The sequence below is a fragment of the Petaurus breviceps genome, unplaced genomic scaffold (genome assembly GCF_028583685.1).
Source record: "Petaurus breviceps papuanus isolate PSGF00001 unplaced genomic scaffold, PetGlider_PUasm1.0 207, whole genome shotgun sequence".
Lineage (NCBI taxonomy): Eukaryota > Metazoa > Chordata > Mammalia > Diprotodontia > Petauridae > Petaurus > Petaurus breviceps.
Genome location: NW_027185850.1, coordinates 16,047,017 through 16,070,126, shown reverse-complemented (window position 1 = coordinate 16,070,126; position 23,110 = coordinate 16,047,017). Strand labels below are relative to the sequence as shown.

General features: G+C 43.5%; 2 protein-coding genes across 2 annotated transcripts in view; one reads left to right on the top strand and one right to left on the bottom strand.

Annotated features, from left to right (window-relative positions):
* The window catches only part of LOC138164926 (protein Hook homolog 1), a 52,583-nt gene extending 43,294 nt beyond the window's left edge, over positions 1 to 9,289 (top strand). Inside the window, exons 21-22 of the mRNA XM_069092897.1 lie at positions 1,379 to 1,447; positions 5,823 to 9,289. Coding sequence (XP_068948998.1) covers positions 1,379 to 1,447; positions 5,823 to 5,993 — 240 coding nt within the window. The 3' untranslated portion in view covers positions 5,994 to 9,289. The remainder of the gene's footprint in view (positions 1 to 1,378; positions 1,448 to 5,822) is intronic.
* Positions 9,290 to 18,337: 9,048 nt separating this feature from the next.
* LOC138164922 (cytochrome P450 2J2-like) overlaps positions 18,338 to 23,110 on the bottom strand; it is a 35,359-nt gene continuing 30,586 nt past the window's right edge. Inside the window, exon 9 of the mRNA XM_069092888.1 lies at positions 18,338 to 19,166. Coding sequence (XP_068948989.1) covers positions 18,985 to 19,166 — 182 coding nt within the window. The 3' untranslated portion in view covers positions 18,338 to 18,984. The remainder of the gene's footprint in view (positions 19,167 to 23,110) is intronic.

Genomic DNA, 23,110 nt, shown 5'->3' with positions numbered 1-23,110 from the left:
GGCCAGGGAGGCTGATCCCTTGAAGAATACTCTCACAGCACCTCTTCCACAGACCATGTGTCTCCAAGATCACACAGCAGAGCCCAGTGCTCCCATTTGACTTGTGCTCGGCTCTCTCTGCCATGTGCAGCACCACTTGCCTTGTGTGGGGGCCCTGGACTTCCCTGGCTCCCCCTCCATCCAGTAGCAATGGTCCAGTGTTGATTCGCTCCTTTGAGTTTTGACTTTCAATATTGCCTTTTGCTATCAGTATTTTGAGGGAAGTAATCATCCTTAACTTGGAACCCTCTTTTGTGATGAAATCACAGATCAGATTTAAACAGATAGCAAACAAAAACACCTTTTGGTTTATTTAAAAAATAAAGCCCCTATTATGTGCCGGGCCCTAGGCTGGGCTTTGGCGATACAAAGACAGATGAAAACGGTCCCCACTCCCATGCTCCTCACGTTCTCTTGGCTTCTACGTTTCCCCATGTAAACATATACAAAAGACATCAGAGCTGATTTTGGGAAGAAGGCACTGGCATGAGGGGAATCAGAGGGGAGCTGAGGAGCGATAGATTATCTTTGCAAACTTTATAAGTGTTGTGGAAAGAGCAGATGTTCTAGATTAATTTAAAATCTTGCAAGTCACTTTATTCTTAAGAATGTCATACACACATATATACCCATATGCAGATAATGACTTTACAAAGCCTGTCCAGTCCTGTTTATTACATTAAAAAATACCTGAGAATCATAAATTATTTATTTATGATTTATGCCCTTGGCACTTAGTAGGAAGTTTTTAAAACATGTTGATTGTTTTTGACATCACTTACGCTTCCCGTTCTGTTCCTCCCCTTCCCCTCCCAGAGGCAGGTTAGCAATACTGATCAGCACTTGGGCTAAGCATGAGGAGTCATGCAGTGTTCTGTGCTATGGTCCCATCTCCGCTTGGGAGCAGAGAGTGCCATTATAGGGAAGGAAAGAGATTAGCATTTTTCTAGAACCTGCCGTGTGCTCAGCACTGTACACAGATGATTTCATTGACTCACTACAGCTTTGGGAGGAGGGTGTGGTTATTATCCCTATTTTTCAGATAAGGAAACTGAGGCAGACAGAAGTTAAGTGACTTGCCTAGACAGTGACTAAGTGCCTGAGACTCGATTTGAACTCAGGTCTTCCGGACTCCCAGTACAGTACTCTCTCCCCCCTGCCTCCAGGTGCCTTGTGTAAAAGGTGATCATGTTCAGACTTTGCAGTCTTATATGCAATTACAGGCTTATCTTATATATTCTCAGAAATGAAGTGTACTAAAATGTTTGGTAGAAGGAAATCATGCTTGTATTACCTGGGACAGTCTGATCTTTCTCCTGTTTCTTTTATCTTTTCACAGAGTGAATGTAAGGTAGCAAAATTCCGTGATTATGAAGAGAAACTTATCGTGTCTGCCTGGTATAATAAGGTGGGTTGAAATCTAGCTGATTTGATTTATTAGCAAGAAAAATGTTAACCAACTTCATTTCATTAATATTTTTAAAAAACTTTTTGATCAGAAACAGCTTTCTAGCTCCATAAACATGTTCCAAAAAAAATCATTTCTTTTAAGTCACCAGATTCAGTTTAGCATATGTTTATTCAGTGGCTGTTTGTGTTTAAGGTACTTTGTTGAGTCCTGGGGATACTGAGGTGAAAGGCCAAATAAACCCTTTCCTCTGTGGGCTTTAGTCTTGGGGGGTTTAGAGGTAGAGTGGGATGGGATGTACCTGGGACCTACACAGAAAAATGATGGAATGTGGCCGGCATAAAGGCTGGAGGCAGATGGAGGCTGGGAGGAGACATCCTTGGAAAACTGGGAGAGTGAGCCCTGGGGGCCGGACCTGGAGATGGAGGTGAATGGGCGGTGTCTCCTGAGGAGCAGGGAGGGGCCCACTTAGCCTGTAGCTAAGGAGTGAGCTTCAGCTGTTTGGGTATTACCCTGGTGACACTGGGCAGCGGGGACACAGACTGAGATGTGGAGCCTCTCCGAGTGGACTTTGTCCTCCTCATTGATGACAGTGGAGCCGTAACATCAGGGCTGTGACGTCCCATTGCTCCATCTGCTGCGTGAAGAGATGGACGTTGTTCCGGTGAGGAGGGCAGAGACAGACAGACGCCCTTGTGCTCCGTCACCACGTCGACAGGAGATGCCTGCTAGGAAGGGCAGCTTTGCTGACCACTGATTCTGCCTTTGAACTGAAAGAGGAAGAAATCCCTAGAACTTGGGCAGAGTCTCATGACATACCAAGGACATCCTTGATGAAGGTCTGTGGAGGAAACAGAAGAGCCTTCACCACTGGTCTACCACAGGTGCCGGGCATGGGAGGTCCCACTCGGCCTTGGGTTGGGTTCTGGGGAGTGAAGAAACACTCCTGGAGGAGGAGGACTGGTCCTGAGAGAACCCCCATGGAGGAGGGATTCTCCACAGGGGACATCCTCCAGATGCTCCTGTTTGAGGCAGTGTTGATCTTAGAGCATCCAGCTCCAGAACACCATAGAGTCCCTCCATGAGGTCATGATCTTTCAGAAGCATCAGCTCTGAATGAAGACTTCGTGGCCCTGTGATGTGGCCCTGTGACCACAGTATTGGTGTGGCTGGCTCATTGAGCAGTGTGTGTGGCCTTTGGTTGTGCACTGCAAAAGCCTGGATTTTATACAGGAAGAGCATTGGTCATAGGAATTTGTGCTGCAGAATCCCAAGTTTGTCCCTGCCACAAAGGCCCACGTTTTTCAAGTAAGCATTAATTTTTCTTTCCTTGAAGAAATAAAAAGAGTAAAGCCTTGGTAACTCTATTCCACGGGCTGATGAGGAAGCACACTTCCCACTTCCTGTCGGACTCAGTAAGCAGACTGAGAGGCACGTTTTTGGACATCGTGTGGGAACTTGTGCTGGAAAGGCCTGTGTTCCTCTGGTGCTGTGAGTCCTGAAATACATATTCTTCAGAGAGTTAAAGTTGAGGGTCATCTCAAGGGAAATGGAGAGGTGTGTGGCACAGAAGAGGAAAAGTGAGGCATTCTGCAAGAGGGCGTAGAGGATGACGTCCCCGGGATTTGTGAGTAGAGAAAGGACGAGCCAGTTACACAGTGAGAAGGGGGGATGATACAGGCGGCCCACGTGCCCTGTTGGCATACGAACCACGTCAGGAGACCCTCCTCCTGCCACTCCAGGGCGATGATATGTGACAAGGAGTGCTGGCACTAAGGAGATTATAGATCCATGGATGTATGAACAACATAGCTTAAAAAAAAATCTTTGGGATAAAAATCCACAATTGTCTTTCTAATGTAGATAATTGAATTTGAAGCTAAAATTGTTTTTTCTCTGTCGAATTACAGTTGTACTGTTTAGATTAAAAAGGACAGAAGTAAATAGAAATAAAAGAGCCTCTCCAACCTTTTAATACTTTCTTCCTAGTATCATTAGTACAATAATACTGGCATGAAGGCAGTCAGGTATTATTCACATAATCCAAATGTTAGGCATTATACCTATTGGAACCAGAAGATGGAGGTGTGGGCTTCAGTGCATGATTAAACAGTGTGAAAGGTCCCTTGAAGCAGCAGAGAATTTCCTCCACTCTTTACCATGTTGACATACTCATTCACCATCCTGATTTCTTTTGCATGTAAGATCCTAAGCTAACTGCTGGAGGAAAGGACAAATTAAATTTGACAGTGAGGACCGACCTAATAGCTTTTTTTATTTGCCTTAATGAGAATTTCTTTAAAAATAATCCATTTCTATTGATTTTTTGTCTATTTTTTTACATTGTCAGAATTTTCTCTTAGGATCCTCTTCCTAGAGAGGTATCCCATATAACAAATAGTATATTTTTAAAGGCCAAAAAAAGGAAAAAAATCAGCATACCTGATTAATACTTTGAAAAAGTGTGAAAATGTATGCCATACTTATGGATCTCTCTCCTCTGCAACATGTGGGATAGGGCATTTTCTCATAGCTCTCCTTTCAAGCCAGTCTCAGTCTTTATACATTTTCAGGATTCCGTTTGTCTTGCTGTGTTTGGTGGTGGCGGTTCTTTCCATTTGTTTGGTTGTATTCATGTATATTGTTTTCTTGGTTCTGCTGACTTTGCTTTCTGTCAGTTCATGTAGCGCTTTCCATGCTTTTCTGTATTTGTGACACTCATCATTATCGTCATGTCTGCACTCAGTGGACGCCTACTGGGTTTCCAATCTTTTGCCATAAGACAAAGGGCTTATAGAAGTATCTTGGTATATGTGGCTTGCTTCTTTTCAGTGGCTTCTGTGCAGTGTGAGCCCCGGAATGAAACGTTTAGGTTACAGGCTATGGATGTTCTAGTCACATCATTTGTATAATGCCCACTTGCTCCAAAGCAGGTTGTATTGATTTCCAGCTACACCAGCATTGCTGCAGTGTGCCCATCTTCCCACAGACCTCCATGGCATCGACAAGAAAGGGTCTGAAGGGAAACCTCGGCTGTTGTGATTCGCGTTTGCCTTCTTCGTAGTGATCTGGAGCATTTTTTCATGTAGTTATTAATAGTTTTCAGTTCTTTTGAGCATTGTTCACATCCTTTGCCCTTTTGTCTTAATTATCATTATGACATTGCATTCTTCAAATAAAGTACCAGGAAAACATCTGTACTGGATCTGATTCTCACCAACAAGAAGTGTTCGAATCCTTATGGGAAAACATCTTCTCTTTTCTAGACTCTGTGATGGCAGAGAAGCCAGTCCCTGCGTACATGCTTCTTTGATTTTGGGAGAGCATGGCTCCTTGCAATTAGGGAATCCATCTGAGGAAAGCCTAAAATGTTCTGGGCAGGGGTTAACTCAGGAAGGGCAGGAGGTTTGGGGAATCCCTATGTAAGAGAACATGTATGATGAGGTTGAGGGGGAGGCCTCTCCAGAGAACAGTGTGGACTCACGGCATTGGTGACTGCCCCAGATTGATGAAGGCCACATGCAGAATGTGGGAGAAAGAGCAGGAGAGACTGAGCGGTGCTGTCTGTACGGAGAACAGAAAGAGGCATGGGGAGCTTAGCCTGGAAGTCAGGAGATCCTGGCAGCTGCCTTTAGAGAGTGGAAGAGCATCAGAAGGATCCTGGCCTTGGCCCCCACGGCCTGAGCTAGAATTCTGCCACAGAGAGGGAGCGGTCTGCACCTTGCCATCGTCAACAAGACCCAGTGAACCATGCATGTAAAATGCCTGGCAAGCTTGGCAGCCACTGATGTGAATCCTCCGTGGTGTGGGGGACAGCTGGTGCCACTCTCAGGCAGAGAGTGAGTTCACTGGTTTTCTTTGAACTCCAGAGGCAGTAGGAGGTTTAATGTGTGGATATTGGGGAGAGGTGGCTTTGGGAATTGGCTGAGTGCCTCATATGCTGGGCACTATGCCAAAGAGCACAAAAGACATGTCCTGCCTCTTAGACAAAGTGCGTTAAAGTCTAGAGTGCTTTGAGATCGCATGAGGGAGAAGTCATTTTGGGAATGCTCAGGAAACACGAAAATGGCAGCATCTCAGCCTTGACACAGGCAGGGGTGGGGAAGAGTCGTCTCCGACCTGGGGAACAGGGACGCATATGGAGAGCGGTGGGGCAGTTGCTTATGCCTATAGATGACTAGTCAGTGTTGGTGGAATGAATGTCTGACAGACTGTATCTATCTGGGCCCCAGAGAGCCCAAAGTCTATCTGTGGGAGTGGTTTAGAAATCACTCTCCCACCAGGCAGGGTGGTTATTATGGCTTGTCCTGGCCGTCCTCACCTTGTCAGCCGCCATCTTCCGTGGATGCTTTCAATGTTGTTTTCTCTTCTCTAGAGTCTCGCTTTCCAGAAGCTGGGGATGGAATCCAGACTGACTGGAGGCAGCGATGCCTGCAAGGATTCTGGTGCCTGCCCTCCTGCACGCTCCTTCCTCGCACAGCAACGGCACATCACCAATGCTCGAAGAAATCTCTCTGTTAAAGTACCTGCTGCAACATCTGATTAAACTCCAAAAGAAACATAAACCCTTAAGTGCCCTTAACCCGTTTGTAGCTTCCACAGTCCTTGTGGATTATAAAGAGCCAGTCATGGTGCTGGCCCGATGCAGATCTGCTCATCAGGAAGAAAATCACTGAAATGGATTTCTGTAAAGCAGTCGTAGCAGCTGCACCCCTCTTTTCAGATGGTCAGAAATGAGGAATTGAAATCTTTCAGAAAGCACATATCTCAAAGAATTATATTTGTCTTCAGAGTACAGTGTTTAGAATTACAAATTGGCAGTGTATGTTTAAGTGTAAGATGTCCATTTAACCTGGTAACAATGATTAGGCATCATTGGAAACTTATAATTTGAAAAAATGCTAACTCCTTTTTATCCTACAAGATAAAAATCACTGAGGCGAGCACAACAAACAGGAAATCTTGTTTGGGTGGGTTGGTGTGCCGTTTCAGCTATACCAGTACTTACTCAATTTAATCTTTCTATCCCTGTCCTTAGATGAGATGATTTTAGTATTTACTGAAAAATGATTCCCCTGTTGGGAAATTTTTTTTAATTGCAATAGCTTTTCTATAAATGCAAACGATTAAAAAGAAACATTTTCAGATATTCAAGAGGTCAGAATCTCTCTGGGCAGCTATTATTCATAAATGGGACCATGCCTAGGATTAGGCCCTGCCCAATTTTGTTGAAATTTTAGACAGGAATTTAACTGACTTTTAAAAAGTTATTTTATCCTTGGAAAATAAGCTAAAATCTAAGATTTAGTGTGATATATTCATAGCCATTTTTAACGAGTCAGTTGGCAGGGCAAAATACTTTATTGCTTCTAAACATTCCGGAGTTTTTAGAGCTGACTTGAAGGAGTCGTTTTGCCTCTGTGATTAAAAAGGTGGCATTATTTTAGGAAGCCACATGAAATGATTTTAATTTGGCTTATTCCCTAGGGAGCCACTTGGTGGTATTTGATTCACCAATGCCAAAAGTTGTCAGTGTATTTTGGATAATCGCTAAAGGATGTATTTTTTTTCATCTTCTGTGGCGATATGTGTCGAGTCCTTCTCTGGGCGTTGGTCAACCGTCCGTTCTCTGTTTAGATAACAGGTTCCTCCCATCTCAGGCAGAGAATTGTGGAGTGATGATGAGGGCAGGTTACTTACTGCACATTGAAGATGAGTGATCCCCAGCATTAAGACCCGATCCCTGCTTTTCTGTCTTCTGAAGGCTTTTCCAAGAACTCTCTTCTCGGTGTCTGAACCTTGGACATGTTGTCTGTCTCATGCTTAGTTACCCATTTATTGCTAGTGTTTCTTTACAAAATGTCGAGTGCTGTTCTATCTGCAGTATTATGTGTTTAGACCTTTGGTTTAGGGACTGTCCCAGTAAGCTTCTCCAGTTTACCGCTTCGTCCGGTGCAGGCTTGGATCCTTGTGAGCACGTGTCAGCACACTTTGTACAGCCACATTTCTTTCTGCAGGGCTGCCCACTTCTGTTGACTACCTCTGGGCTTTTGATGATTTTAACCTGTGCAATGATGTGGTTGGCTTGTATTTGTATCTTTGTAAGCTCTGCTTGTCTGTGATTTTATAGAAATGGAGAAAAAGCCTGTATGAATATTTTAGCATGCTGTGTAAAGCTTTCTAACTGTGACATTGCAGTACATCCTAGTAAGTAAGTAGGAAGGATTGTCACTTCAGTGTTGAATACGTATTTATAAATGAGACTTAACAAAAGCAGAAGTTCGCTTTTTTAATGGGATTTATTAGTTTTCCCTCTAGCTGGCCCTGCTACTTTTCATAAAATCTCAGTCAGGTGCTAAATAGAATTTGGGTGCCCTCGTTCCGCAGCTAGTGAAATTTAACAGCTGCAGTCACAGCACCACTGTGTCTGCGCACGGGGCATGGCCAGGTCCATTTACAGTAACAATGACAGCAACATTCGGAGTTGTGAGAGTTGGAGGAGAAATGTATTCACGTAGGAAGGGGAGAGGTAGGGCTTCACTGCGATGGCTCGTAATACTAATGGGGAAGTTCAAGGACTGACCAGACTTCTGGACCCGACCTGGTTGGTTGAAGAAGATTGACACCCTGTGGGTGATAAAGCATTAGAAATGATTTATGATGAGCCAGGATTGGTGTATTTCTTTACAGAGTGTATATTCTCTAGGAGCTGGGGTGGGTTTACCTTGGAGTAGAAATGCACCACATTTATCCATGTGAAAAGAAAAGGACTGTTCTAGTGGTGATTTTATATTTCTATAAAACCAATTCAGGATCAGTCCTTCATTTGGAGTCTCTATTCTGAGATTTTTATTTATTTCTCTTTCAAAATGTGGTGGTGTACATACATACATACGTATGCATTTGTGTACAATTATGTATGTGTATATATACTGTGACAATGATGTTTAGTTTATCTGAGATTTATTGATAATATTGAGAAATATTTGAATTTTACTCTATTTTTCCAGTGAATAATTAAGGTTATTGAACATATGATTTAGTACAGATTTAAATTATTCATATATCTCTTAAACTTTTGTCTGGAAATCTAAATGGGGTATCCCGCTAATTTTTTTTTGTCATCTCATGTTTAATGTTGTGATAAGTTGAATGCTAACAGTTAAATTTCTTCCTCATCTGAGGCTACTTTTGTCTACTTACAAAACACTTCTGAACCAGTAGAAAATCATTCCAGCAAGTGAATATTATGCGCCTTTCATCTCTCTCTTAGTTTATCCTACTGTGTTTAGTCAGAAGCTTCTTGCTTTATGGAAATGAGTGTGCATGTAAACACATCTGCCTTCTTGTGAATTTTCTCTTGAACTTTCCGTGAAATCATTTATGGGATCACTAAGGCATCGGCTTCCTTTTTTAAAAGGAAACCAACAGTTTCCTGACCTCAGTGTAGTTTTGTGTAACATTTCACCTGTCACAGGTACGTGAAGGCCCTCCCTCTTTTCTGTGGGGAAGTTTTGCTTGGACGCAGTTTAGAACACAACAGAAGCAATACTTGATTCATTTTCCTGAGTAGCCAGGATGCCCTTTGACGTCACGCCTATTATCCAGCAGACAGACAGATCCACAGTGAAGTGTGTGGTGGTCAGCTTCCCTGACACCTTTGTCGCTCTCCTCTCCAGTGGCACGTAAGCGCCCAGGGGACTCCAAGGATGTGTGTGGCCTCCTTTAACTTTCCAGTGTACATTCACCTCAGTCGGTTTGGAAACAATGTTGCACTACTTTTTATTCTTCCCTTCTTTGAAAATGTTCGTTTTATATTTACATAAAAACCAATGAAAGTGACTTTGGGTCTGTCTCTTTTTTTTTTTGGTCATGATTGTTCTTGGGGCAGGAACTCCGCCAAGAAGCCCTACCTTGTTTGCACCCTCTTTGCAAAATGCCTTTTCCTTTTCATACCTTAAACATATTGAATCTGCTTATAATGTGGTAGGACAAAAGACAGTAAAATTTTAGTGAAAGTTTGAACAAATTCTCCACAAGAACTTTCACCTTCGGTTGTCATATGGTCTTGGGTAATAATAGATCAAACAGAAGCTTCTGATGGGATTCTGGATCCCAAGAACAGAGGGGCTGGGAGATCAAGGTGTCCAGTCTTCACTGTAGGCTTCTGCTTAAAAGTTATAATACAGGACTCCCCAAATCTTATGTGCACAAAGTTTATGTTAATTTGTGAAAACAAAACAAAAGACCAGCTCATGAAGTTACTTGTGGAGAGAGCCAGACCCTAGTTCTAACCATACCACCACGTGGCTAGTGAGCTGTGGACAGGTCAGCACCTCCCTGGGCTTTTTTAACTCTAAAATTCTGTCAGTCAGAAGTGGAGAAATAACCCCTGTGCATATGCGGATCTGAGGTATAAGAAGTAAGTCTTCAGGGCCCAATGTTGCCAGATGTTTTGACCAAAGGCAGATGCCAAGGAAGGATAATTGGGATTGAGCAGGTAGGTAATTTTAAGATAATTGGGATTAAGGCTGATAAAGGGAAGAGAAAACTGCTTTGGGATTTCCTAGTGGTTAGTTACATAGCTGAGGTGAAGAGAACAATGAATGGGGGCTAGAACAGCCCCCTTCTTCCCCATTGCCTGAGAAGGGCTCACTGCTTGAATCCACCTGCAAGGTTAGAGATAGTGCCCAGACGTATTGGAATAACAAAGCAGACATCCTTGAAGGATGGCTTGGTGGTATCCTCCCCCCATGCCCCAAGGATAGCAGATTTCCTTGAGGCAAACATTGAACAGTGACTGGCAGGAGAGCTGAACTGATTGTAAGTCAGCTGAATTACTGCACTAAGTTCAGAGATGAAAAGCCATGACTTAGGCAGTTATAGGATCAAATCAATTAACTGTACATAGGAGCAATAAAATTTTAATCTCAATATACAATCATACATGGATATATCCCTGTGTGTGTATGTATGTATATATGCCTATGTATGTGTATGCACACATACATATATAAGAGGGCAAGTTGCTTCTGGTCTTCACACAGAAGCCGCAGGGTTGATTGTAAAGGGGATTCTTATTTCTGTCTGAGTGAAGGTCCCTTCCAACTCTTGGATCTCCTATCTTTAAGCCTTTGCCCTGTCTGCCCCTCATACCTAGTATGCTCTTCCTCTTTCCTTCAAACTTTCTGATTCCCCGGCCTTTTTCAGTTGGTCAAGAAGTGCTTATTTATATGCTTATTATATTGACTACGTTATTTACTGTATTATTCATATTATATTTATTATTTATATGCTTATTATATTTACTATGTGCCCAGCACTGTACTAATTACCAGAGCTATAAAAAGCAAAAACAAACAAATTCCCAGGCCCTGCCCTCAAGGATGGTGTATTCCAATGGGGGAGACAGTGTTTATCCTGGAGTCCATCTAAGCAATATGCAGAGAATGTGAAGGTGATCTGAAAGGAGGAGGCGTTCTTTGCCAGGGCTCAGGAAAGGCCTAAAGAATGTGCAGTCCAGCCAAGTCCTGAAGGGAGCTGGAGGTGGGGGACCAGAGCATTTCAGGTAAGGAGTTGAAATGGCCCAAGCCCTACCTTCTACAGCAGGCCTTTCCTAGCCATCCTGGGGCCTTCTTTCTGGGATTACCACCAAGTCACCCTCTCTATAGCTTGTGTGTCCATTAGATTGTGAGCTCCTTGAAGGCAGGGACTGCCTTTTTCTATGTATCCCCCACTCTTGGTATGATACCTACCTGGCATATAGGGGTGCACAATAAACCATTGCTGACTTTCTGACAGTTCAGAGCCTTGTCCTCTATCTAGGGACTCACCGTATCTGAGGCCCATCAGTCACGCTGTTCCAGCTGCATGGAAAGTCTGGTGAAGCCAGTGGATCTCTTCTCAGAGTCATGGGTTTTGCCTCCTTTTTAATTTTTTTTAAATACAAAGGAAGCCAATGTTGTTGGAATTCAGCTATCAAAATTAAAAAAAAAAATCACAGATGCTAAGTCTTTAAGAGCTCCCACACTAGGGCTAGTGGCGACATCAACAAGGACTTGTGTCTGGAACAGTGAATGTCCCCATCACCTGTCCTACTGTCCTTTGCCCAGATAGCCCATATCTTGAGTATTGGGTTCAGGTCTGGATGCCACAGTTTAGGAAGGATGTTGATAAAGGTGCCCATGAGGATGAGGTGACTCCATACTCTGCCATCTAAGGATCCATTGATGGAGCTGAAAGCTTATCAGGGTTCTTGATAACTGGGTGAATTTTTAAGGGCTGTCACATAACAAAGAATTAGATGTTTTCTCTGCAGCCTCAGCTGTTAAAACTAGGAACAAGAGGCAGGAGTTACAGAAATGCGTAATCTGAGTGGCCATTTAGTCCAGCCTCTTTGCAGAAGACATTCCTGGCTATAAGATATTTGACAGAAACGATCACCAGCCTGTACCTGAAGGTCTCCAAGAAGGAGGAGCCCATTGCATGCTAGGAAAGCTCTTATGAGTAGAACTTTTTTATTCCCCAACATTCAACCATCATTGTTTTGCTCCTGGTTCTGGCCTCTGGGGTCAAAGAGAATGTCTGATCCGTTGTCTGTATGGCAGCCCTGTCATGTGCCCATTAAGTCTTCAGCCTAAACATCCAGTGCCTTCGTCCAGTCCTCATCTGATGTGGGCTCAAGGCACTCCAGCATCCTCCTTGCTCTCCAGATTGTAGAGTTAGAGGCAATGCTTCCTAACAATTAGACTCTCAAAAATTGGAATGAACCACTTTAGGAGGTGGTGAGTTCCCCATCACTGAAGGCTGAGAAGAGATCAGAAGGATTAGGCATGATGAGTGACACAGAATTTTCTTGGACCTGCAATTAAATTAATGCAATAAACATTTATTAAGCACCGACTTGTGCTGGGCACTGTGCTAAGCACCCCTTCAAAATGTTTGTAAATTCTGGTCTGCCTTCAGAAGCTGGATGGCTGCTTCTCAGGAATGTTGGGGAACCCCCAAAATGCAGTCTATTTGAAAGGGCTCAAACTACCTCTCCCTCTACTTGCTAGGCCCTTTCCCTGGGGCAGGCTCTCATCCAGCCTCTCACCTTCCTACCGCCTTTAAACTCAAGAAGCAGGCTGGGATAATTTGCATAACTGAGCCCAGCCACCCCCAGGGCATGATGGGAGGTAGAAAGATGACCTAGCATTCCTCCAAACCCTAAGCCTCTGTTGGCAGGTGATGGTGTGAGTCAAAAGTATCATGCCCCAAAGCTGGGGAAAGGGGAGAGAAATAGCCAGCAGCTCGCCATGACTTGACCTGGAATAGAAAACAACAGCCTGTTTGAGAACAGTGAGGAAAAAACAAGTCCCTACAGCTCTCTGAAGTGGCCCTGTGCACAGAGATTGAGGAGGCCAGGAGTGCACCTTGGTGTGAAGCAACAGAAAGCTGAAGTAGCCCAGTCATATTCAGTGCTTTCAGGGTGGGAAAGAACAATGATAATGCCCTGTCGGGTATATAGTAGGCGCTTCATAAATGCTTGTGGACTGATCTAATGTCCAAAGAGTACTTTGTGCCTGTATACTATCTCCATCTGCCAGAAGAGGGATGGACAACTGGGAAAAGCAGAGCTTAGAGCAGTGATGATGACAGCCAATATTCCATCCATTATACCTTCCAAGTACAGGTCAGCAGCACTGGAAGAAAGCTTTTTTTGGAGCCTGCATTTCTTAAGTGCCCACTGTGGGCCAGGCACTGTGCTAAGCTAGGGAGACAAAGAAAGGCTCTTGAGAAGCTCAAAATCTAATGAGGTTTAATTTTTGTTGATTGATTGATATATAGAGAAGATTTATACAGGATAGATTGGGGGTGATCTCAGAGGGAAGGTGCTAAGTCTGGGAAAGGCTTCTGGCAGATGGTGGGACTTTTGTTGTGACTAGAAGGAACCCTGGAGATAGAGATGAGAAAGGAGAGACTTCCAGGCCTGGGGACAGCCAGTGAAAATGCCTGGAGTCAGGAGATGGAGGGATGAGATGTTCAGGGAACATCAAGAAGCCCAGAGTTACTGTCCCAGAGTACATGGAGGGGAGTGAGGTATAAGCAGATGGGACTCTCTTGGTGGAAAGGGAAGCCAGAAGCCATTCAATCTTCCTTAATCTTAGTGCCTTCCCTCTGAGACTGTCCCAATTTCCTATTAGATGGCAGAGAATCTCTGACCAGGTCTCTGAAGGTCTCTTGTTTCTCTATAGATTCAGATGCAAAACCTGCCTATCTTCTTTATTGCACAAATAGCATTATTCTGTTTTTTAAAGCCTTTGAGCCTGTGCTTGTAATGGGAGCTGGTGGCTACAGCTGGGGAGCACCAGATAATGACTTCTAGGTTCTACCTGGGTGGGGCAATTAGCCAGATGAGTGAGAAGTTTCCAGTGTGGGTTGAGCCTCTGGGCTATGCTTGCTAGCACTCTGATTGTCCTCAAATCCGAGGGAAGACAGAGACTTATTTTTATGCCAGTACAATCATATATTCCTTATTTCTACATTCTCCAGCTCAGTATTAGAGACAATAGACAATATACCCAAGGTAACAGACACAGGTAAGACCATGTTTGTGTTGTGGAAGATTATATTAAAGAAGGGTGGGATGGATGGAAGGTAACATATTAACATGTGGGAGAGGGGTGGACAGGTAGCACATCGAGTAAGAGCACCGGCTTCAGTGTTGGGATGACCTGGGGATCGAATCCAGGCTCAGACACTTAGCACCCACCCAGAAACACCTGGCCGTGTAACCTTGAGCAAGTTACTTAACCCCGATTGCTTTAAAAAATTAAAAAAAAAAAACGTGGGAGAAATCTTGATTTGTTGGCAATGTCATCAGAACTGGTCCTGGGTATATAAAGGCATTCCTTTAAAACATTTAAGGCAAACCAGTCACAATGAAAAAGAATCATCAGAATGGCTAATTAACTGGAATTGGGGGTGGAAATAGTCATTGCACTTTTGGGGACGAATGACCAAGCTCATATTCATAAGGCTGCTAAAAATAAGAACAAACCCTCCCAGGACACAGCTTGGGCTTTGGAAATAGCTTTAGCTTAGTCTCAATAGAAAGAGGGCAAGAGAGCACACTCCGATCATTGAGTTCCAAATTGGAAGGTTCTCAAGAGTGAGCCAAGTGAAGAGAGGTGCAACAGCATGGTCACAGTAGCATTCATAACATGACATCACTATGGGTTATAAAGCTCTTTCCCTATTTTGTCTCATTTGATCCCCACAATATCCCTGAGAGGTAGGTGCTATTATTATTTCCATTTTACCTATAGGAAACTGAGGCAAACAGAGGTGAAGTGACTGTCCTGGGGTCATACGGATATCAAGAAACTGATTCAGGATTTGTATTCAGGTTGCCTTGACTCCACAGCCTGGGGCTCTATCCACTGTGCCGCCATGTTGGATTTGGACATGGTATTTTCCATTCTGCTTCCAAGTTCCTTGTACAGGTTCCTCGGACGTTCCTGCTAGAATTGCTTAGGAAACAAAGCTCTGAACAAGCTTGCACAAACTTTCAAAATTTACTTCTCCAATAGCTGATTCATGTTGTGAAAGAAAGCTTAAACCTTTTTATAGTTCTGATCCTATTAAGAATAGAGCTGTAAGGGGGTCATCAAATTGGAGCCCATAGTTCACCTGCAACTTCAGGGAATTTAGGGTATGAATGGCCATGCTATTTCTATCTTTATCTAAACTCTTTGCCAGTCCCGAAAAACTGTTAACAACAGCCCAAAGATCTACTGTTACATTATATATGTAAGACATCCAACTATAAACTAAGCATTTTAAATACCTTAGAAGACAAGAACTCTCAAAATCTTTCAAATTATACAATATATTTGTATATACATTTATTTCTATTTAAATTTGGAATCTTTAATAATTGGTAAAAATTGTAAATAAAATGATTTAATTACCATTTTGAGGAAATAAGATCATATATATAAAATTGTATATAATATATATGTATAAAATCCTATTTCCCCCAAATTTTACTAAATTATTTTACTTTACAATTTTTACCAAGTATTATTATAGAATTCCAATTTTAAATATTACTTAATTTAAAAGAATTCTCATTCAATTCATTTATTCAATTTCACCCCTCTCCCTCTACCTTTGGGAAGAACAGCAACAAATAAGGATTTTAATCCTCAGATAATGTAGGATTATAGAACATTTTTTATAAGAAGATGACGTATGATACACAAATGAATTTACAAGATTTAATTAATCTTACAACTTTAATTATAGCAAAAGACTTGAGATGACGCTTGAGTAATCAATTTCAAAGCAGTGCAAATCAAATTGTTTATAACACGTTTATACAACAGGACATGTGTTATGATCAGATGTCATTTTCACATTAAATAATAAGCTCAAATTAAAATGGACTTTTCCATTGATGTAATACAAATATTCCATAAAACTACTTTCCTTTAGGAAAACTGATCATATAAGGATCTTATTTTACACACACACAAATATATATACATACATATACATATATACACACACACACTTATATACATATATACATGCGCACTCATATGTATAATTTTATCAATCAGACATCCATGAGAACCAGAGATCTTAAGTTTATCAAGCTTTCTTCAACTTTCTTCTACTGGCCACCTGTAGACACAGTGTCCTAAAACCTAGCTCTCCTTGGCCGCCCCTTGGGCCAAACAACCCCAGAAAAGAGAGCTCCTCCCATGGCTCTCTTTAGCACAGTCTTTAAGTTAGTGACCACCAGACCCAATCTTGTCCTTGGATAACCATTATCCTTCAGCTCAATTATCCAGATTCCACTTTCAAATCTCTTCAGCTAGGATACCCTTGGACGGGGACAGCTTTACTTTTCTACCCACAGCTGCAGACAACTTAATTTCTTCCATAATAAGAAACTCAACGAAAATAGGAGCATCTGAAATATGAGTGGAAAAGTGAAACTCCCCAAACCAGAGCTCTGATGCAGGGGGCACCATTAAAAAAATAAAAAACAAGCAGACAAAACCTTGCTAGTACCTAACCCTGAATCTGAAGCCTCTGGGGAGTCTGAGTCACTTTCTCTCCTCATATCCCACCACTGTCACCATTTACTGTTAACCAAAAACAAAATTATAAATCCATGAGACGTTGACTGCAACTAGATTCATTACAAGAGAAATGACCATACTTGTAGAACCAAAAGAATGTACGATCCATACAGAAGTGTGCGTGTTCAAGACAGTACAATGAAGGGAGGAGGAGGAAGCCAAAGTCTCCAGCTGAAGAGGCGTGGCCCAGGAGGGGGAAAGGTACAGTAAAGGTGTGGGAGGTTCAGCCCCTCCCCCCAAAGAAGAGGAGCCAGGCAATGGCAAAAGCAGCATTCTGTCCCTTGGACATTGCTAGGCCACGGAGATAGGACTCTGCTTGTCTTTGAGGCTCCCCGAGGCACAAGCAGTTTCTCAGCCTAGAGCAGACTGGCTGGCACCTGCCTTGACTCCCAAGGACACACAGGGATTCTGGCTTGAGATACAAGCATGTCAGCTCAGGGGACTTCATTGTTGACACGTCCAGGGCCTCCTGCATACTCTGGGCCCAGTGTTACTGGAAAACATGCAACTCAGAGAGACAAGCTCAGGGGAATCTTTAACAGCATTTAGCGCAGTCATCGGTGCTTAATATAGCCTTGATTCATTGATAAAATGAGTAATACCAAGACCACATGAGCCTATGATAGCTTGAGCGTCCGCTCCCTCCGTGTGGTGTGATTCCAGCTCTTTCCTAAGCACGGCTTGTGTACCAAGAGAGGAGGTTGCATCTCAGAATAAACTCATACATTAAATATTGGAGAACTTGATTCCTTTTTAAAACTTAAGTGAAAATAAAGATAAATCAAAGTCCCAATATTTTCTTTCCATATCCCAAATGATCATCTAGGAGACAGACCTCATTCTGTGGACGACTGTCTGGGCAGCGGAACAAACTCACGGCCTGTTCCCCATTTCTTATTTTGATGCTCAATCCCCAGCAGCTTTCCCAGTGTTTGGCAAACAGTGGGTACTTAATAATGCCTGTACAATTGAACTCAATTCACTGAACTGAAGTGAACTGAAAAGTTATTCAGAAAAATAGGAAGTCACTTTGGAATGGGATCACTGGCTCTTCCTCTAAAGACTGGCAGAGATTACTATCGATTCCTTTTCTCGGGATTTTTTTTTTTTCATTTTAAGACTTTGATTTAATAAACTCCTTTTCATTTCTCCATCTGTAAACTGGGTGTTGCTTTGTCATGATTAGAATTTGCAAATTAGAGAAACTGAAGCTGAGTTCCAGACATGATTGGTTTATTAGCAATGGCTAGCAATTAGCCAATCAAATGGGTCTGAGACCACCTCATGTGGTACAAGGACCTCATGGTGAACTCACAGACAATATTTATAGGTATCATGGAGGAACATTAGAAAGAGAAGCATAAGTGATAAGTGAGGAACATTGATCACACTGATTCACATCTGCACTTACATCTTTCTGGTTGACTGGGGTATTGCAAAACTTTCCATTATCAGCAGGGAAATCTGTCTTGTGTAAGCATCTCTGAAAAGAACAGGGAACCTTTACAGGAACATAGAACTTTAAGACATTAGCAATGCTCAATGTGTGGGTATTCCTAGCTCCTGCAATTAATTAATTAATTATGTATTTATGTATACTTATATTAGTGACTGTAATTAATAGTGAAGTGATTATGATCTATCTTCTATAACAAGGTTTTTAATAGGAATGAAGAACCCAGCTCCTCATTGGATGTATTAATATTTCACACTGTGAAAGTCAAAGGAAATAATGACTATGAAAGTGAGTGGGTTAAAGATGAAACAATCAGCAATATTTCTTGGTTTTTTTTTCCCCATATTGGGCACTGGGCTGGATGCTGTAGATCCAAAGACAAAACAATCTCTGCCCACAAGGAGTTTACAATCTATAAGGATCTCTAAGGATTGTCCTCATCAGCCTGTGAATGGCTCCTGTAATTAATGTGAGCTCTTTGAGCTCTCCCCTAAAATCACACCCATTGCATGGTTTATGAGAGCAGGAGAGAAACAAATAATTAACTGAGCAAACAAACAAAAATTTGGCCCACTGTAAAAGGGGTAGTAAAGCACTGGTCCTCTGTTCATGGCATCACAAGGTTTTCGATTTAGAGATGGAGAGGACTTAGAGATCCTCTTCCTCATACATCTGTAGAAACTGAGGCAGAAGTTCAAGTGACTTGCCCAAGGTCACCCAACTAGTAAGTGCCAGGACTGGGATTTGAATCAGGTCCTTGGATTCCAAGTGCAATAAGGACTCCTCGTGCTTTCTTCAGATGGCATTAATACCTCTCCCTTTTCACAGCAGAAAACTTCAAATCAGGCCGCAGATAGCTTCCCTTTGTCTCTGTCTTCTCTCCTCCTTGACTTCTGTCCCTTTCTCCACTTAAGCGGCAGACCACCCTATAGGCCTGGCTTGGCCTATATCACTCGAGGGAGGGCACAGATTTGGTAGGAGGCAGGAGAGAAGGTTAGCCCAAATCGGACATCCAGGTTCAGCTGGGTGTTTGGGGGAGCCTGGAATGTGAATTTCTGGAGCAGGCAAGTGAAGAAGAGGAAGAGCTCAGCCCGAGCCAGCTGTTCCCCCAGGCAGACCCTCTTTCCTGAAAGGCAAGGAGACAAGAAAGGAGTCAATCCATTCATGCTCAGCACAGGCAGTGAGTGGGGCAGGAAGTCCCCAGGGCCTGGGTCTGTATCCCAGCACTGGGATGAACCTTAAGGCTATCCAGTGACTTGTCCAACAGCCACAATGCTAATAATAGATGGAATTTGAACCCCTCTTCCTTGCTCCATTTCAGACACCACATCTACTATGCCATGCTGCTGCCAACCTCAGAGACTTAGTACAGTTGAAATACTGCGTCTGTAGGCAGAGGACCTGGCTTCAGATCCTACCTTGGGTGCCTCTCACCAGGGTGGCTTTGGACAAGTCACAACCTGAGGGGGCCCAAGTTGCCTCATCTGTGACATGATGGAGTTGGACGATGTGGCCTCCAAGTATCCTTCCAACTGTGGATCTAAGATTCTGCTTCTGTGTAGCCTTAGGAAAACTGGCTGTTCTCTGAATTTAAACCAGGCAGGTGAATTGGAGAGTCAGGAAGAACTCAGTTCAAATCCTGCCACAGACACTTGGAAGCTGAGTGACCCTGGGCAAGTAATCTAACTGCTCATAGCCTCAGTTTTCTCCTGTAAAATGGGGATATTGATATCACCTAACTCACAACATAAAGATGAAAGGCCTTTGCAAACCTTACAGGACTATTATATAATTATTACTTACTGCTACTATGACTGTGACTTCAACTAATGTTATTATCTGTCAAATGCAAACAGTTTGGCATGTGCTTCACTAGGGTGCTGTGAAGACTGAAAGGGATAATGTAGATCCGGCCTTTGTGAGCCTTATAGTACCGATCTGCTCTCATCAGCATCATAGAAAAACCTCTGATCCTGGGTTCAGAAAGTCCAGCTTGGGTCTTGCCTCTCACACTCACCAGCTGTGTGATTTGGGGCAAGTCACAGGCTCTCAGGGCCCAAAGCCGCTTTCTAAGACTTGAGCAGTAGAGAAACTTCCAACCTGTCTTTGGCAGATCCTGCCAAGGAAGATGGACAGTCAGGGGCAGTGGGTCCGCTATCTCAGAGCCAGCTTGACTTGAAGCTATCAGCTCCCAGGAACAGGAGGTTTAGGAGGAAGGAGACAGAACTGAACAGACCCTATTAGCTGTGTAAGCAGCCTTCAACATCTGACCACCTTTTCCAAAGGCACAAAGGAGCTGTCCTTGCTTCCTTCTCCAGGATTCCACTCTCAGGAAGCTCGTGTTATTTGTGATGGGAGAAGGGGCCAGTCTGGCTGTCAAGGGACTGAGGCTGTGCGACAACCCTCAGTGCCATGACAACAGCTGGCCAAACCAGCTGTTTAGTATCAGGGAAACAAGTGATGGGTTAACTGAATGATCCTGTGACTTTTCAATACCCCTGATGTTCCAGCCCTAGTCTGTTATGGTTTCTCTGACAAATGACAGGAAAGCAGCTCCGCTCCCTCTGCTGTCCTTTTAGGATATGGAAGAAAAGAGATGTAAACTCATATCCAAATGGAGAGAGGGCAGGCCTTAGAGCCAAGAGGATCGGAGGGTCAGAGGTTGAGAGTTCAAAGGGACCTCAGAAAGCCATCTACTCCAGCCCTCTTAATTTACAGATTTGGAAACTGAGTCTCAGGGAAGTTAAGTGATATGGTCATGTCCTCCCCTCCCCCTTTTAGTAGCAGACACAAGATCTTCCAGAATAACAGAAGATAACTTATCTCTGGTGATTTCAGGTTCACAAAATAGTCATTTAACATTATCACCGCCAGGTGAGCCTAACAATAATAATAGTTAACACTCATGGAGAGCTTTAAAGTTGACAAAACCCTTTAAAAGCATCATCTGGCTTAATCCTCACAACAACCCTGGGAGGTCCCTGCTGTCATTATCCCCATTTTACAGATGAGGAACTTGAAGCAAACAGAGGTTAAGTGTCCGAGGCCAAATCTGAACTCAGGTCTCCCTGACTGCAAGCCCAGCTCTCTACCCCCTGTACCACCCAGCTGCCTCGATGTCTATCAAGCACTCACTGTATGCCAGGCACTGAGCTAAGTACTGGAGATAAAAGGAGGAAGCAAAAAGGATTCCAGCCCTCAAGGAGCATACATTCTAATGAGAAAGGGAAGACCACATTCAGAAGAGGTACACAGGAGATACACACAGAGCCGAGGGACCAGGAAGGATCGGATCTTGGAGGCAGCCAGAGATCCCAAGAGGTGAAAGTGAGGAGGGACGGCATTCCAGCCAGTGCCAAGGTGTGGAATCAAGAGATAAGACCTAGGGTGGGGACCCTGCAGCCTCGAGGCCACATGTGGCCCTCTAGGTCCTCGGGGGCAGCCTTTGGGCTGAGTCCATGTTTTACAGAGCAGATCCTTTTTATTAAGGGGATTTGTTCTGTGAAGTTTGGAATCAAAGGGCCTCACTTGAGGACCTAGAGGGCCACATGTGACCTCATGGCCACAGGTTCCCCACCCCTGGATAAGAGCGTGGTGTGGACAGAATAGTACCCACGCCAGGAGGAGTAAGACAGTGGAGGAGAAAGGCAAGATGAGGTCAGTTTATGAAGAGCATTCAATCTCAGAGCAGTTAATATTTGATCCTAGGGGCAATAGGGAGCCCCTGGAGCTCACTGAGTGGGAGTGAGGGCAGGACATAATGTGGTCAGACCTACATTTTAGGAAAATCATTGTGGCAGCAGGGTGGAGGATAGGTTGGTTTGGGGAGAGATGAGATGAGATCACTTAGGAGCCTATTGCAGTGATCCAGGTGAAGGATGATGAGACGTAGTCCCCAGAGGGATGAGAACACTTTCAAAGCTGTAAAGTGTTGTATATATTATGTATATATAAATTTTAATATAGTTTAATATTTAAAATTAAATATTAAAATCTAAACATTAAAATTAATGAAATTTATTTATTTTTAAATGATTTTAACAATTTGGTAATTTTTCAAATAAATTTTTAACTAATGTAAGTTTGTAAGTGAAAGAAGTAAACAGGATTTGATGCCTCAGGAGTCATGGAGAACTAGCCCTGAAGGAAGGGCTCCCCCAAATGACATGCCTGACAACTGACCACGTTGCCTGAATGAGGCCGCCCTGCTTGTTAGGACTCCCATCTCCCTCCCTCTGCACAGGCCGCTTCCCCAGACTAGTCGGCACCTTCTCCTCCCTCCTGCCCTTAGAACTCCCACCTTCCATCAAGGCTCAGCTCTGAGGCTGCCTCCAGGTGTAAGGGCTTTCTCCTTACTGAAATACCTATGCATTTACTTTGGATAAGAACATCATGGATTTGAAGGTGCTGGGACCTTCCAGGCCACCTACCCCAAGCCCTCATTTATTAGAGATAAAAAATCAGGCCCAGAGAGGGGCTGAGTCAATGCAAGTCACACAACTAAGAAGAGGCACAATTAACACTCAGGTCCTCTGGCTCTGAATTCCTGGGATTCTTGGGTCAAGGCTTCAGAACCATAAGGAGCCTTATTGACCATCTAGTCCAATCTCTTCATGGTACAGATGAGGAAACTGAGACCTAAGAAGTTTAAGTAGGGTCCCCAAAGGATACCAAGGGGGAAGAGTCCCAGAGCTTGTGGGTAGAGGTGAGGTCTGGGGGAGTTCTGGGGTCCTTGCAAAGGGTCTGGAAAACCATCAGGCAAAACCAGAACTGGGGGTGAAACTTCAACCGCATAGCTGTTCTTTGAAAAACATAAACCAGCCCTCTGTCTCCTTGGACAGCCCAGGGTCAGACATCTGCCATGCCCCTTGCACACTGGGTTATTGGCTTTACATTCAAACAGCTGCAGGTGATCTTGTGGTGAATAAGATACGGATGTACTTGGGAGATTTGCTGAGTCCATCGCACCTTGTGAACAGAATGAAGGGACTTGGGGTTGATTTCATCTGGGACCCTTCCAAGCTGTGTGACTGTGGGTGGATCACTTAACCTCCTGGAGGTTTAGTTTCT